The sequence below is a fragment of the Mus caroli genome, unplaced genomic scaffold (genome assembly GCF_978045245.1).
Source record: "Mus caroli unplaced genomic scaffold, Mus_caroli_1 scaffold_5, whole genome shotgun sequence".
Classification (NCBI taxonomy): Eukaryota; Metazoa; Chordata; class Mammalia; order Rodentia; family Muridae; genus Mus; species Mus caroli.
This window is the reverse complement of record NW_028227260.1, coordinates 31397941-31412545: the sequence shown is the minus strand read 5'-3', so window position 1 is coordinate 31412545 and position 14605 is coordinate 31397941. Positions and strand designations below refer to the sequence as shown.

General features: G+C 37.5%; 1 protein-coding gene across 1 annotated transcript in view; it reads left to right on the top strand.

The window, feature by feature from the left end:
- The window catches only part of Il1rapl2 (interleukin 1 receptor accessory protein like 2), a 664928-nt gene that overhangs the window by 601080 nt on the left and 49243 nt on the right, over positions 1–14605 (top strand). The window contains exon 6 of the mRNA XM_085838339.1: positions 8118–8247. Within this exon, the coding sequence (XP_085694465.1) occupies positions 8118–8247 (130 nt within the window). The remainder of the gene's footprint in view (positions 1–8117; positions 8248–14605) is intronic.

Genomic DNA, 14605 nt, shown 5'->3' with positions numbered 1-14605 from the left:
ATAGACACAAACGCAACATAGTAGGCTTAATTGGTATGCTAAAGGCAAAGATCCTGTTGTAGCCACTGGAAAATTCTACTTTAAAATAAGTTCATGTGTACTTCAAGTTTCAAACCAAGTAAGGCAAGTGTGAGGTTTTGGGAAAGAAAAGCTAACTCAAAACCAGGGAAGGGGACTAGCTCCAGTACGCATGACAACCAGATGTGGGCCTGAAGAGTCTCAGAGTTCTGCACATGATAGATAGATAGATAGATAGATAGATAGATAGATAGATAGATAGAGATAGACAGATATAGATAGATAGATATGTATATGTATATAGATAGATAGATATAGATATCTTTAATCATGTTTTACAGTCCAGTCATTATCTTCCTCCTAGTCCACCCTCCAACAGTTCCTGATCCCATTCCTTCTCCCCCATCTTCAAGAGGATGCCCCCTCCCCTACACTCCACCCTGCCAAGCTGACCCAGTCCCTGGGTCCTCAAGTCTCTTGAGGTGCATATTCTCTCACTGAGGCCAAACCAGGCAGTCCTCTGCTATATATGTGTCAGGGGCCTTGTACCAGCTAGTGTATGCTGCCTGGTTGGTGGCTCAGTGTCTGAGAAATCCTGGGACACATGATATTTTTAAAAAGTGTGGAACTAGATGCTCAGATATCCTGCAATTCTTGAAAATCCATCAACTACAGACAGTACTAGAAAAATCTCCTCATTGTTTCAGGAAATTCACACTGAACATAGAGCAATAACTGTGAACTGACAGATATATTCTAGAGATAGTGGATCTGGAAAGCATGCAGATGGAATTAAGATTCATTTAGCTTATAGGTGAACAACTCTGAGGAAAAAGGTAAAAACAGAAAAAAAAAAAAACTTGCCAAGCAAGCAATATGAAAAGAGGCAAGCTTGGAAGTGCTCAGAGGGGATTCCATTATAGTTCTCAGTCCTCAAGATGCTCAGTAAAAAGAATCACAAACACAGACAAAAACAGCCATGTAATTAGAAACCTTACCAAAAAAATGCTGGCTACCATGAGTGCATGAGTGAGTGTGCTTCCACTCACATAGATGAGAAAAGACTCAGTTCACAAAATAGGCATAAGAGAACAATCTGAGAAGCATTAAAAAGAGTTTAAACAGTGTTTAAAGATAAAAACAAATAATATAGAAAAATGTGTCCAAGAAAAATCAATGATGGTTGCTGTGGCCAACATAAAAAAAAAAAATGTCCAGAGATTGGGGATGTCTATACTAAACAGCAAGTTGTTGCCCTCGAGAAATTCTTAGAAAGTCCGTGGTAGAGGAAGATATTCGGATGTATGGAAAATAGAATTCCTTTTCTATTTTCACTCTTGCTTGCAGTTTTCTCATATCTGCTAAGTCAATCTTGGGATCCTTAAAAGCTCTTCGAGGAATAATTATATGGGTTTGAAATGCAAAATAAAATCTCTTATCCATGTCATCGAAGCATGTCAGTCACACAACTGAAAACTCTATGATGCTCTAAAATTCATTTATCATCTTACTTTTAACTTTCTCATTAATATCAATGAAGGCATAGACCAAGACTCATATTTGTTCTTCATTGGTTTTTCATTGCAGAAAGATATTTTATAAATAACAATTCTCCAAAGAAATGAAAGTGTTCAGTGAGAATCTACTGACTATACAACACTCACAATAAAAATATTTCATTTATTCTCATCATTATGTGTCAGTTGGGTTTTCTGTCTTTTATTATCAATAAAGTATTTAATAAATGTATTGTTACATGAATATTTATTTTTAACATGCCAGTTGTTAAATATTTATCAGCAAACTGCTAATGTGTATCTTTGATTTCTGAACAGTGTGTAATAAGATATTGATTCCATCATTCTCCAACTGCTCTACTTTTCTTTCTACCTATTTACAAACACCCACTCCCCATTCCCCATAGGCACAGGAACCCTGCCTTCACTACAGTCATCACAAACTTCTTTGTATTTTAATTTCCTTATGTGAAAATCACATTTGAAATCCCCAAGCTTTGTGGGCTTAGAATCAAGCAGAACAATTGCAATGGTTCAATCTCCAGAAGAGTAGAGATTGGAAGGCAGGGGAGGGAGAAGTCAGGGGATGAGAGGCATGAAAGAAAGGGAAAAGGAGGGAGAAGAGAAGAGAATCTTGGACTTGGGCTCTAATGCTAAAGGCAATTCAGTAGTATATAAATATTTGTGCTACCGCTTTAGACACATTTCTCCTGAGTCCATCGTTATCTTGAATGCATCTATTTCAAGACAAAAATCTAGCAAAGTAATAGTTGCAAAAATAATAAAGCTGGTTATGATTTCTAGATTTTCAAAGTCTCAAGGCAACCTTTCAAATGTTGATTTTCAGAGAGCGCTTTAAGAAACAAAATTGAAGCAATGCTAAGCAAAGGATAAGCAAGCCAGTTCATGTAGTCCACTTTCAAAAACCAAACCAAACCAACAAGAACAAACCGCTTAACTTAGTACTGACAAAGTTCTTTTTATATGATAGACTTTTAAAAGATCAGATGCAAATGTGAATTGACTATTTCTACTAATTAGACACAAAGTTACATAGTGACTTTCAAACTCTCTGGAGACAAAACAATACAGTAGCTAACAGATGCTACTCCTAGCTACGATTTGTCACATAGGGTGGGTGTCACAGATACCTAGAGAAATTCCATTTAAAATCAATTTCCCATCAATCCAGAGAGCCTTCTCATGCCTCTTAGAAGAGGAGTATCTCCTCTCTAGCACATACTCAACATAACTATTTGATAAAAGATCCCTAGGGAACTCTCCTTTGAATGTGGCAGATGATGGCTGAACAGTTTTACTGTTTCAGGCCATCAACATAGGATTAAGGATATTTACCAAGCACAGTAAAAAATAAACTTCTGAAATATCTATCTCTTGTGTTTATTTAACAAGGATCTTTCTGATGGGAAGAGAAGAGTTACAAGATAAATTGCCAGTACTTTGGATGCAGTGTCAAGGGAAAGGGCAGACACTGTAATATTTTGCTGGACCACTTCAAGAAGCCCCCTTTTTACACACTGCAATAATTTTCTTCATTAAAATCTTGCCAGTAATAGGCACCTACACATTATTTAAAAAGACATTTTAATATACATTTTCAACATAGCGAAAAAGAAAAATAACCAATATATATTTGTATAGTGGAAGTTTCAGTGATTAGAATCCCTAAAAATAAAGCTTATCACAATCTGTTAATTTTTCTGTGATCTGGTTTATTGTTCCTTCAATGTCATGAGAGTGAAAGGCAGAAAAATATAGGAAAGTGAAACCTGTTCAGGTTTAGAAAACTTAAAATCTTTTCAGGTAAATTATATATATTCTAAATACAAGAAAAAATACAACATTTCAAGAAAATGTTGAAAATATATTGTTCTACAGATGCTCATAAATAAAAAAAACACAAGATTGACATGATCAAAATGAAAATATCTCTGTCTCAAGACAGTTTTCAGACTCCTCCTGAAATTTAATTTCTTCATAGAAATTAAAAAACACTCAGAAAGCAAAAAAATATATATATATCTCAACTGTGATGATGTATCTGAGATCATGAAGTACTTTCATATTCATTTGTCTTCTTTGAGATCCTCAAAATTATTACTATCTTCCAATCTCATTATATACACAAGAAATTTTTTAACATAGAGTATTAGTTCACAGGCAATGGTCATGACTGATCTAGGCATAAGAGTTAAATGTCTTGATTTTACTCCAGTGTACTTTCTATAATGCATACTTTTATATAACTTCAGATGAACATGTATCAATCATATTGTGTAGATTATTGACTTTAACAGATTGGACAACGGTTGCAGGATTTTCCCTGTCCAATTACATTAGGGCAGCAAGAGGCCTGTGATTGGACAAGGAAAATGGAGGCAGTGCTAAGAGTGGCAGAGACAGAGATCATAGAAGGGAGAGAGGAGAATGGAGGCAGACATGCACCACCATGGCTGGAACCAGCCACAGGTAGTTATGATATCATATGGTTAGAATAATTGGAATAAAACTTTTATCATTATCAATTGGTTCTGAAATTAATGTATTGGCATCTCATAAATTATGATTAATATAATTGTGATACATAAATCTGATTGGTTAACTATAAGCTTTAAGAATTTTAATTCTACCAGGTAATTGGGTGTTGTGATGGCTGACCATGGGGTGTGTGAGGTAGTGAGAAGAACTTGGGGGAGAGGTTCCTGACAGACAGTTGGCAAGCAGAGAGATCACTCAGTTGAGATCACCCGACTGGAGTTCTGTGGCCAGCCAGTATCAGCTCTAGCTCTGGAACATGCTGATTCCATTTTTTAAAATATTTCCCACAACAGACATCTACAGAAGAATACAAAGATCCAGGATCTGAAATTTGAGATGGGAAATGTTAATATTTTAATAAAATAAATACTTGTCAATATATCTATTTTGGGGTCTAAACCCAACCTATCTCCAAGTGTCTGTCTTGTACTCCACTATGTCTTCATATGGACTCTAGCTCCTACTCAGCTGCTCATTTCTGAAAGTGATCCTCAAAGAAAGCCATTTTCTAGCTGTGGTGATGAAAGATAGTAGGATTCAGAAAGTAGTAACTAGAGCATGAAAGTGATGGATAAATTTTAGGGAGAATGTTATATAAAGTTATATGGAACAGATAGAGGATGGGAGCTCCACAAGGACAATATTCTGAAGTGGTTTTGTCTAATGCTCCAAACAATGGCAAAATGTACTCTCTGGAGACAATTTTATTTTGGTATATACTTATGAACTGAGGGATTCATGTGTCAAATGTCAGTGTTGTATTGCCTATCTCATTCTCCCAATACCTGTTTACTTTGCAAGAAAAGAAACACATAAAATTAATTATAGGAAAGTAATAAATGCCTGTTTATATGATGATAAATTTATAGCTAAAATATACATAACAAGGTACTAAAACCTTGCCTAGAATTATTTAAGCACAGTAAACTATTGTTGTTTAAAGAATATGGAATATGTGGCAAGACTGAGTTTTGCCTTTAGATATCATTTATACTTATATTAAGTTTTGGTTATTTAATTTAATTTTTTTTTTACTTATTCACTTTACATCCTGCTCATTGCCCGAACCAGTCACCCCTCCTACAATACTTCCTCCATTCCCCTCTTCTCTTTTCCTTTGAGTAGATGGGCCCGCCCTCTGGGTATCCTCTGTCCCCCAAACCTGGCACTTGAAGTATCTGCAAGGCTAGGCTCTTCCTTTTACACTGAGACCAGAGAAGGCAGCCCAGCGAGAACATATCCCACATACAGGCAACAGCTTTCGGGACAGCCCCTGCTCCACTTTTTCAGAACCCACATGAAGGTCAAGCAGCATATCTGCTACATATGAGCAGGGAAGCATAGGTGAAGCCCCTGTATGTTCTTTAGTTGGTTGTTCCAACTCTGAGAGCCTCAAGGGTCCAAGTTAGTTGACTTTGTTGGTCTTCCTGTGGAGTTCCTATCCCCTTTGGGATCCACAATCTTTCTTCCTATTCTTCCATAGCTCCGTTCACTGTGGGTCACTGTATCTGTCTGAGTCAGCTGCTGAGTGGAGCCTCTCAGAGGACAATATGATCCTGTCTGTAAGCATAACAGAGTATCATTAATAAGGTTAGGAACTGGTGCTTGCCCACGGGATGGATCTTAAATTGGGCCAGTTACTGATTGGCCATTCCCTCAGTCTCTGCTCCATCCCTTGTACCTGCATTTCTTATAGACAGGATAAATTTGGGACCAAAAGTTTTGTTGTGGGATGGTGTTCCTATCACTCCACTGGGGTTTCTTTTGGATGCAGGAGGTGGCCTCTTCAGGTACCATATTCCCAACTTAGTGAGTCACAGATAAGTTCACCCCCATTGATTCTTGGGCACCTCTCTTATATTTGTGATTCAAATTTTGAATTTTAATTTATAAATTAAGATCCTCCATAGAGGCAGAACCAGTGTGAAGATAAATCATTTATTAAGAGGGTTAATGCATTTGATTACAGAAATTGAGACAGACTACAGCAAGCTTTTGCAAGATTTAAAAACAAACAAACAAACAAACAAAACAGTAACAAGTCTTAAAAATTAGAGCTAGGGAAGCTTGCAGTACATCTCTTGGTACAAAAGTTGAAGATGCAGGAGTGCTTGAGTATATTGGTGGCTATTCCCAGAGCAGGTGAACTTTAGTCTTAGTATCTAAAACCAGGGGAAGAAGAGTGTCTAGAGTCTATGAGAGTGAGCATGAATTTTCCAGTAGTGAATGTTGTTTTCCATTAGTGAGTGTTGTGCCAGTTCAAGTAACAGACAAAACAGCTTAATAGAGTAAAATTTTATTTAGGTTTATACTTTCATAAAGTTTAATTCCTGGTAGCTTAACATCATGCACTTGGGCAGAAACAGTGGAGACAGAAGGTCTCCAATGAAAAAGTCCTTCTTTTGTTTCTTGAATATAAATAGAAGGGGGTACACAAAGGGGGAAAGGGTATCTTAGAGATCAAAGGAACCTTATTCCAATAGGCTTCACAACACACCCTTCACCAAACTCCAAAGTTGCAATCATAAAACTAATCCATTCAGGTTCAAGTGATTGTTTCAGAGCCCTTATAATATAGTTTTCTGAGTTGAAGGGGTTTACAACCCCATAGGAAGAACAACAGTATCAACCAACCAGACCCACCAGAAATCCCAGGGACTAAGCCATCAACAAAGAAGTACACATGGCTCCAGCTACATATGTAGCAGAGGATGGCCTTGTCATGCATCAATGGAAGGAGAGATCCTTGTTCCTGTGCTCGATAGATGCCCCAGTCAAGGGGAATCGAGGGTGGGGAGGTGGGAGTGGGTGGGTGAGTGGAGGAACATCCTCATAGAGGCAGGATGTGATAGGGTGTTTCGAAAGGGAGGGAAACCAGGAAAGGGGATAACATTTGAAATGTAAATAAAATATCCAATTAAAAAAAAAAGAAAGAAATGCCACTGGGAACACAGGCAGAGGTCTGCTTAACTAATCCCTGAGATATTTCTTAGTCTGATTAAGTTGATAACCAAGATTAACCGTCATTGGGCTGGGGAGATAGCTCAGTGCGTAAATTGCTCACTATACAAGCAAGAGGACCTAGTTCATATTGCCTCCACCAATAAAAACCTGGGCATGGCAGCATGTCCCAATTTTAATCCTGGCATTGACAGTGAGAAGCAGGTTCCAGAGACTCACTTGCCATCTGAAAGAACACACTTCAGAGGAGACTCTGTTTCAAAAATTTAGAAAGGGATAGAAGAAGCCACCTGATGTTGACCCCTGACTTGTGAGCACGCACACACACACACACACACACACACACACACACACAAATGTACATCCAGACACAAATGCATGCCTTTCCATACACCAGAGGTGTAGAAAGGAGAGAAAACACAGAGATGTATAGTCACCCTCTTGCTTTTTAATTCCACCTGGGCACTCACCAACTCAGTCCTTCACTTCTGGAAAGATCTCATGAATGTTATGAGAAATAATAATGACCAACTGTTGAGGTATTCCGTAATCCTCACAACAATTTTTGGTTTAGTCAACACCGAAATTTAAAAATCATTCTGTATCATTTTTCTTAAAGTAGATTATAATAGGAAGAAACAAACTAAAGCTTATACAATCTTAATAGCAAGTAGTCTATTGTTGGTATGTTTTCACACTTTCAAGAACTAAATTATGCTCTTAAATAATTTTAATTTTTAAAAGCAAGCCCATGTAAGGAATACTCTCAAAAAGGAAAAATAATTAGGCATGATTTTCATTCTTTAATTTGGGTTCTTGGGAGAGGTACAGTATCATTAAAATGTTATAAAGTGATAATTTATTTACTTTTTCAGTTTTAATATTAGCTTAAATTTTTATATGATTTCCCAAAAGTCCTCATAATAACTTTTTTCTCACATGCAAGAACTGTTGAAAAATAGGCCACCTCTGAGTTTGCCTATGTATGTTAACTGGCCATCCTTGTCTCTCAATAAAAAAAGGGAAGGCATTTTCTAATTTATAATTTTTTCGCTTTCTCAGGTAAACCTCTGAACATCCCTTGCAAAGCTTTCTTTGGATTCAGTGGGGAGTCTGGACCAATGATCTACTGGATGAAAGGCGAGAAGTTTATTGAAGAACTGGCAGGTCACATTAGAGAAGGTGAAATAAGGTACAGGAGTCAGCTTGTTGATTTTTATTTGCTGTCTTTGTGATTGATCAATAAACCATGCTCATTGAAACTACCAACCATTCCATTCTCTAATATCTGATATGTTGGAAAGACCAAGAGTTAAACCTTCTTTTAAAATGCACATTGGCAAAAAAGGCTTATTTGCAAGTGTCTAATAGTCTTTTTTGAGGTTCTTGGAAGATGCCATCAAAAATCTAATGATCCCCTCAAAGCTGTTGAAGCAGATTTCATCATGTTTCCAAGCTTAGGTCACTGTTTCTATGCCAGTAATTAGCAAGGCTTTAAACTTTGCAGGTGACATCTCAGTTTGCTGGGCAAATCTCTATTTACTACTTGGGGATCAAACAACCTTTGTATGTCATAACTGTAAAGCTGTAGCAGTAGTAGTAGTAGAAATCTGATACTTGGCCAAAATGACTGTTGATTCTCAAAGTTTATTTTCTGAAAGATACTGAACTTTCTGTGTAACACTTCCTTCAATGTTTCTACTTTTTCTATTATTGTTATACCATCTTGGTGTGTAGCTATCAGTTCAGTTCATTTGCTTTGTCTTTTTAGACTAACCGTATCTTTTATTTTTGAGATTATAATATAATTACATCATTTCACCTTCCCTTTCCTGCATCCAAATCCTCCCAAAACCACTCCTTGCTCTCCTTCAAATCCATGGCCTCTACTTTTCAGTAATTCTTTCTCAATTTATCTATGCACATGTACATATATATTCCTAAATACATAAATATAACCTGCTCATTTTGTATAATGTTACTTGTATGTACATTTTCAGGGCTGGACATTTCGTATTGGATAACTAAGTGCTGTGTTCTTCCCTGAGGGACTGTTTCTCTCGTTCTCAGCACCCTTTGTCACTTGTAGCCCTTTGTGTAGGACTAGGCCCTCCTGGGCTTTCCCCCATCCACTTTATCATGTTTATTGTTGTTATCCTTGGTCATCTCCTGTTTGGGGAGTCATATTGGTGAAACTTTATGGGTGTAACTTCTGAAACCCTTAGGAGATACAATCTCACAGCAAACTCTGTTTCCACGTCTCTTAATAATCTTTCCACCTTGTCTTCTACACTGTTCCCCAAACCTTAGTTGGGTAAGTTATTTTGTAGATTTATCTTCTGATTGGTTCTGCTACTCCGTAATCATTTTTGTCTGTTGCAAAGAGAAGTTTCTTTGGTTCATGACAAGGACTGTGCTTACTTATCTTTGGTTATAAAGACAAATATTCATAACACAGTTAGGAGTTGGGCTGGTGTCTTAGGGTTTCATTGCTATGCAGAGACATCATAACCAAGGTAAGTCTTATAAAGAACAACATTTAATTGGGGTGGGCTTACAGGCTCAGACTTCTAGGCCATTATCCTCATGACAGGAAGCAAGGCAATGGGCAGGCAGACATAGTGCTAGAGTGCTGAGAGTTCTACATCTAGATCTGAAAGCAACCAGGAAGACAGATTGTCTTTTGCGGGAAGCCAGGAGGATCTCTCTTCTGCACAAGGTGGAGCTTGAACATAGGAACTCTCCAAGGCCTGCCTACACAATGACACATTTCCTCCAAGGCCATACTTATTCCAATAAGGCCACACCTCCTAAGAGTGCCACTAATCATGGGCCTAGAATATTTAAATCACTACACACAAATATTGAAATCATTTGTGCAATAAAAATACATGCATTCTTTCAGTCTGGTATATAATGGATACTGATAGGTGTAGGCACACTTTTCCTTTATTCTCATTAAGAATCATGCAGTAGGAATCAATATAATTTTTCAAAGAACTTGTGTTAATATGTACTTTCATGTATTTGTTTTCTGAGACAGAGTTTGGTTTTGTTGTACAGACTGGTCTTAGAATTCCTGGAATCAAGGGATCCTCCCACTACAGTCAAACCAAATAGATAAAACTATAGGCATGTGTGCATCGTGATTGACTCAAGTTTTCTTGAGTATATATTATAGCACTGTGCATAAAAAGCATGCTATATAATATTTAACAAAATTGATATTGTTATGGTTTGTATATGCTCGGCCCAGGGAGTGGCACTATTAGAAGGTGTGGCCCTGTTGGAGTAGGTGTATCACTGTGGGTGTGGGCTTTAAGACCCTCATCCTAGCTACCTGGAAGTCAGTATTCTGCTAGCAGCATTCAGATGAAGAGCAGAACTCTTAGCTCCTCCTGTACCATGCCTGCCTGAATGCTGTCATGTTCCCTCCTTGATTATACTGGACTGATACTCTGAACATGTAAGCCAGTCCAAATAAATTTTATTCTTATAAGAGAGGCTTGGTCATGATGTCTGTTCACAGCAGTAAAACCCTAAGTCAAATATGATCTTTAATTACCCCTTTGACAGTCAATGTTCATGTGTATACTCAATAATTCTAACCTATAGATCATTTTAGGGCCCATAATTTCTAAAACCATCTTTGAAATTAGTGCATTTCTAGGAAAAATAGTGTAGGAACATGTACTTGACGTTGTCAGGTATCACAGAGATAAAAACCATGTGACCCCATTTCATATTCCTTAGGATAGTTTAAATAAAAAATATGAGCTACACGTTATGTTGGTGAAGATGTAGAAAAATTGAGAACCTCATGTCCTGATGATACAAATATAAAATAGTACAATAACTTTGAATAGCAATCTGTTAAATCCTTAAATGCTTAAACATAGTATACTAGATGGTGCAGCACTACAACTTCTAGGTATTTACGCAACACAAATCAAAGCATATATCCACATAAGAATATGCATAGTAATGATGGTAGCAACATTCTCACACGTAAAAAGTGGAAGAAATCTAAATGTCTATCAAGTATGGGATAGAAAGATAAAATGTGGTATACCTACACAGTGGAATATTATATTTTGTAAGAAAGTTAGAAGTACTGGCATGTACTAATATCATGAACAGTCCTGAAAACATCTGTAAAAATAAGCTGGTGGCAAAAGAGCACATATTGTGTAATTTCATTTGTAAGAAATTTCTAGAGATGGAAAAGTCTACAGAGTTGTAAAATTGATTCCTGACTGTCTAAGGCTGGTGTGGACAGATGCTGTAAGTAGTGCTTAGAGTCATATTGTATAGGTGCTACATTTTGCAAGTGTTGCCAAATCCAACTTTATACACTTTCAAGTGTTCAGTTCCATGGGGTTTTTGTAACTTCCTAATACTGTAAAACCACTACCATTATCTACTGCAAGTATTTTTTCAAGACTCCAAAATAAAATCCTGGACCTCATAGACTAGGGCTTCTTTTTGACAAAATGAAAGTATTCTAGAGAGCCCTGGAGAGATGGCTCAGTGGTTAAGAGAACTGGCTGCTCTTTCAGAGGTCCCAGGATCAACTAGAAGCACATACATGACAGCAACCAAATATCTGTGACTCCAATTCCAGGTGATCCAGCACCTTAACATAGACATACAATCCAGCAAAGCATCAATAACCATTAAATAAATAAATACATATATCTATACATAAATCATGATTGCCCCATATTAAACATTATAAAACAATGAAATATAGACCTTCAATGGGAAAATCATCTTTATTTGAATTTTATCTCAATAAAGCCATTTGAAGAGTATTTCGAAGTATGGTATTCTACAGCTAAGGCTAGCATTGAATTCCTGATCCTTCCTAGTGCTGATACTTTCAGTCATGGACTACCCCAACAGGGTTTTTGATAAAGCTATTTTCATTATGTCATTTTCTAGGTTTTATTTTTATCATCTCTTTGAGAATTATCTACAATGTGTTTTCATCCTACTTTCCCGCCAACTCCTCTCTTAGTTGCCCCCTTTTCCTACCCACCAAACTCTGTGTCCTCTACAAGGTCTTTCATTTTGATTGTGTTGGTGGCCTAGCATAGCATACTTGTACAGAAAACAGTGATTCACACATCTAAAGTCCTTAAACTTGAGGCTTTCTGTTAGTAAAATTATATTAATAAACTTTAGTGATTTATTTGTAGCATATATAATTGAACTTACTTTATGTCATTTTATAATAATCAAGCTTAAAATTATTATCACTATATCTACTTTAGAGTGTACCACTATTCACTTCTTTTCGGAGTAAGAAACTATCCATCAAAAGGACATGTGTTAAATATATTTGTACTTACTTTAGTTCCTAATTGCATTTCTTTTATCCAAAAGCTCTGAGTTTGTTTTCTTCAGCAAGAATAGCAATTATATGAACCCAAAGTAATTACCTCCCCTTTCTAGGATATGACTCAGTGGATTTTTAAAAATAAACAGTTTTTGCATGGTACTGGTATAGCGACAGACAAGTAGACCAATGGAACAGAATTGAAGACCAAGAGATGAACCCACACACCTATGGTCACTTGACCTTTGACAAGGGAGCTAAAACCATCCAGTGGAAAAAAGACAGCATTTTCAACAAATGGTGCTGGGATAACTGGCGGTTATCATGTAGAAGAATGCAAATTGATCCATTCATATCTCCTTGTACTAAGGTCAAATCTAAGTGGATTAAGGAAGTCCACATAAAACCAGAGACACTGAAACTTATAGAGGAGAAAGTAGGGAAAAGCCTCGAAGATATGGGTACAGGGGAAAAATTCCTGAATAGAACAACAATGGCTTGTGCTGTAAGATCAAGAATCGATAAATGGGACCTCATAAAATTGCAAAGTTTCTGCAAGGCAAAAGACACCGTCAATAAGACAAAAAGACCACCAACAGATTGGGAAAGGATCTTTACCTATCCTAAATCAGATAGGGGACTAATATCCAATATATATAAAGAACTCAAGAAGGTGGACTCCAGAAAATCAAATAACCCCATTAAAAAATGGGGCTCAGAGCTGAATAAAGAATTCTCACCTGAGGAATACAGAATGGCAGAGAAGCACCTGAAAAAATGTTCAACATCCTTAATCATGAGGGAAATGCAAATCAAAACAACCCTGAGATTCCACCTCACACCAGTCAGAATGGCTAAGATCAAAAATTCAGGTGACAGCAGATGCTGGCCAGGATGTAGAGAAAGAGGAACACTCCTCCACTGTTGGTGGAATTGCAAGCTTGTAAAACCACTCTGGAAATCAGTCTGGAGGTTCCTCAGAAAATTGGACATAGTACTACCGGAGGATCCAGCAACACCTCTCCTGGGCATATATCCAGAAGATGTTCCAACTGGTAAGAAGGACACATGCTCCACTATGTTCAATAGCAGCCTTATTCATAATAGCCAGAAGCAGGAAAGAACCCAGATGCCCCTAAACAGAGGAATGGATACAGAAAATGTGGTACATTTACACAATGGAGTACTACTCAGCTATTAAAAAGAATGAATTTATGAAATTCCTAGGTAAATGGATGGACCTGGAGGGCATCATCCTGAGTGAGGTAACCCAATCACAAAGGAACTCACACAATATGTACTCACTGATAAGTGGATATTAGCCCAGAAACTTAGGATACCCAAGATATAAGATACAATTTGCTAAACACATGAAACTCAAGAAGAATGAAGACCAAAGTGTGGACACTTTGCCCCTTCTTAGAATTGGGAACAAAACACCCATGGAAGGAGTTACAGAGACAAAGTTTGGAGCTGTGAATAAAGGATGGACCATCTAGAGACTGCCATATCTTGGGATCCATCCCATAATCAGCTTCCAAACGCTGACACCATTGCATACACTAGCAAGATTTTGCTGAAAGGACCCAGATATAGCTGTCTCTTGTGAGACTATGCCGGGGCCTAGCAAACACAGAAGTGGATGCTCACAGTCAGTTATTGGATGGTTCACAGAGCTCCCAATGGAGAAGCTAGAGAAAATACCCAAGGAGCTAAAGGGATCTGCAACCCCATAGGTGGAACAACATTATGAAGTAACCAGTACCCCGGAGCTCTTGACTCTAGCTGCATTTGTATCAAAAGATGGCCTAGTCAGCCATCACTGGAAAGAGAGGCCCATTGGACATGCAAACTTTATATGCCCCAGTACAGGGGAACCCCAGGGCTAAAAAGTGGGAGTGGGTGGGTAGGGGAGTTGGGGGGGGATAGGGTATGGGAGACTTTTGGGATAGCACTGGAAATGTAAATGAGGAAAATACCTAATAAAAAATATAAAAAAAAAACAGTTTTATCGGGTTATAATTGACAGGCAATAAACAACACACAATTTAAGGTTTACAATCCATACAAGCTGATTGATGTATGCATATGCTTGCAAAACCCTTGCCATAAAGAACTTATCACCCCTTGTTTCCTGGCGCCCCTTTGAAATCCTTTCCACAACACTAATCTCCTTGTCACTATAAATCCATCCACATTTTGTAATTTT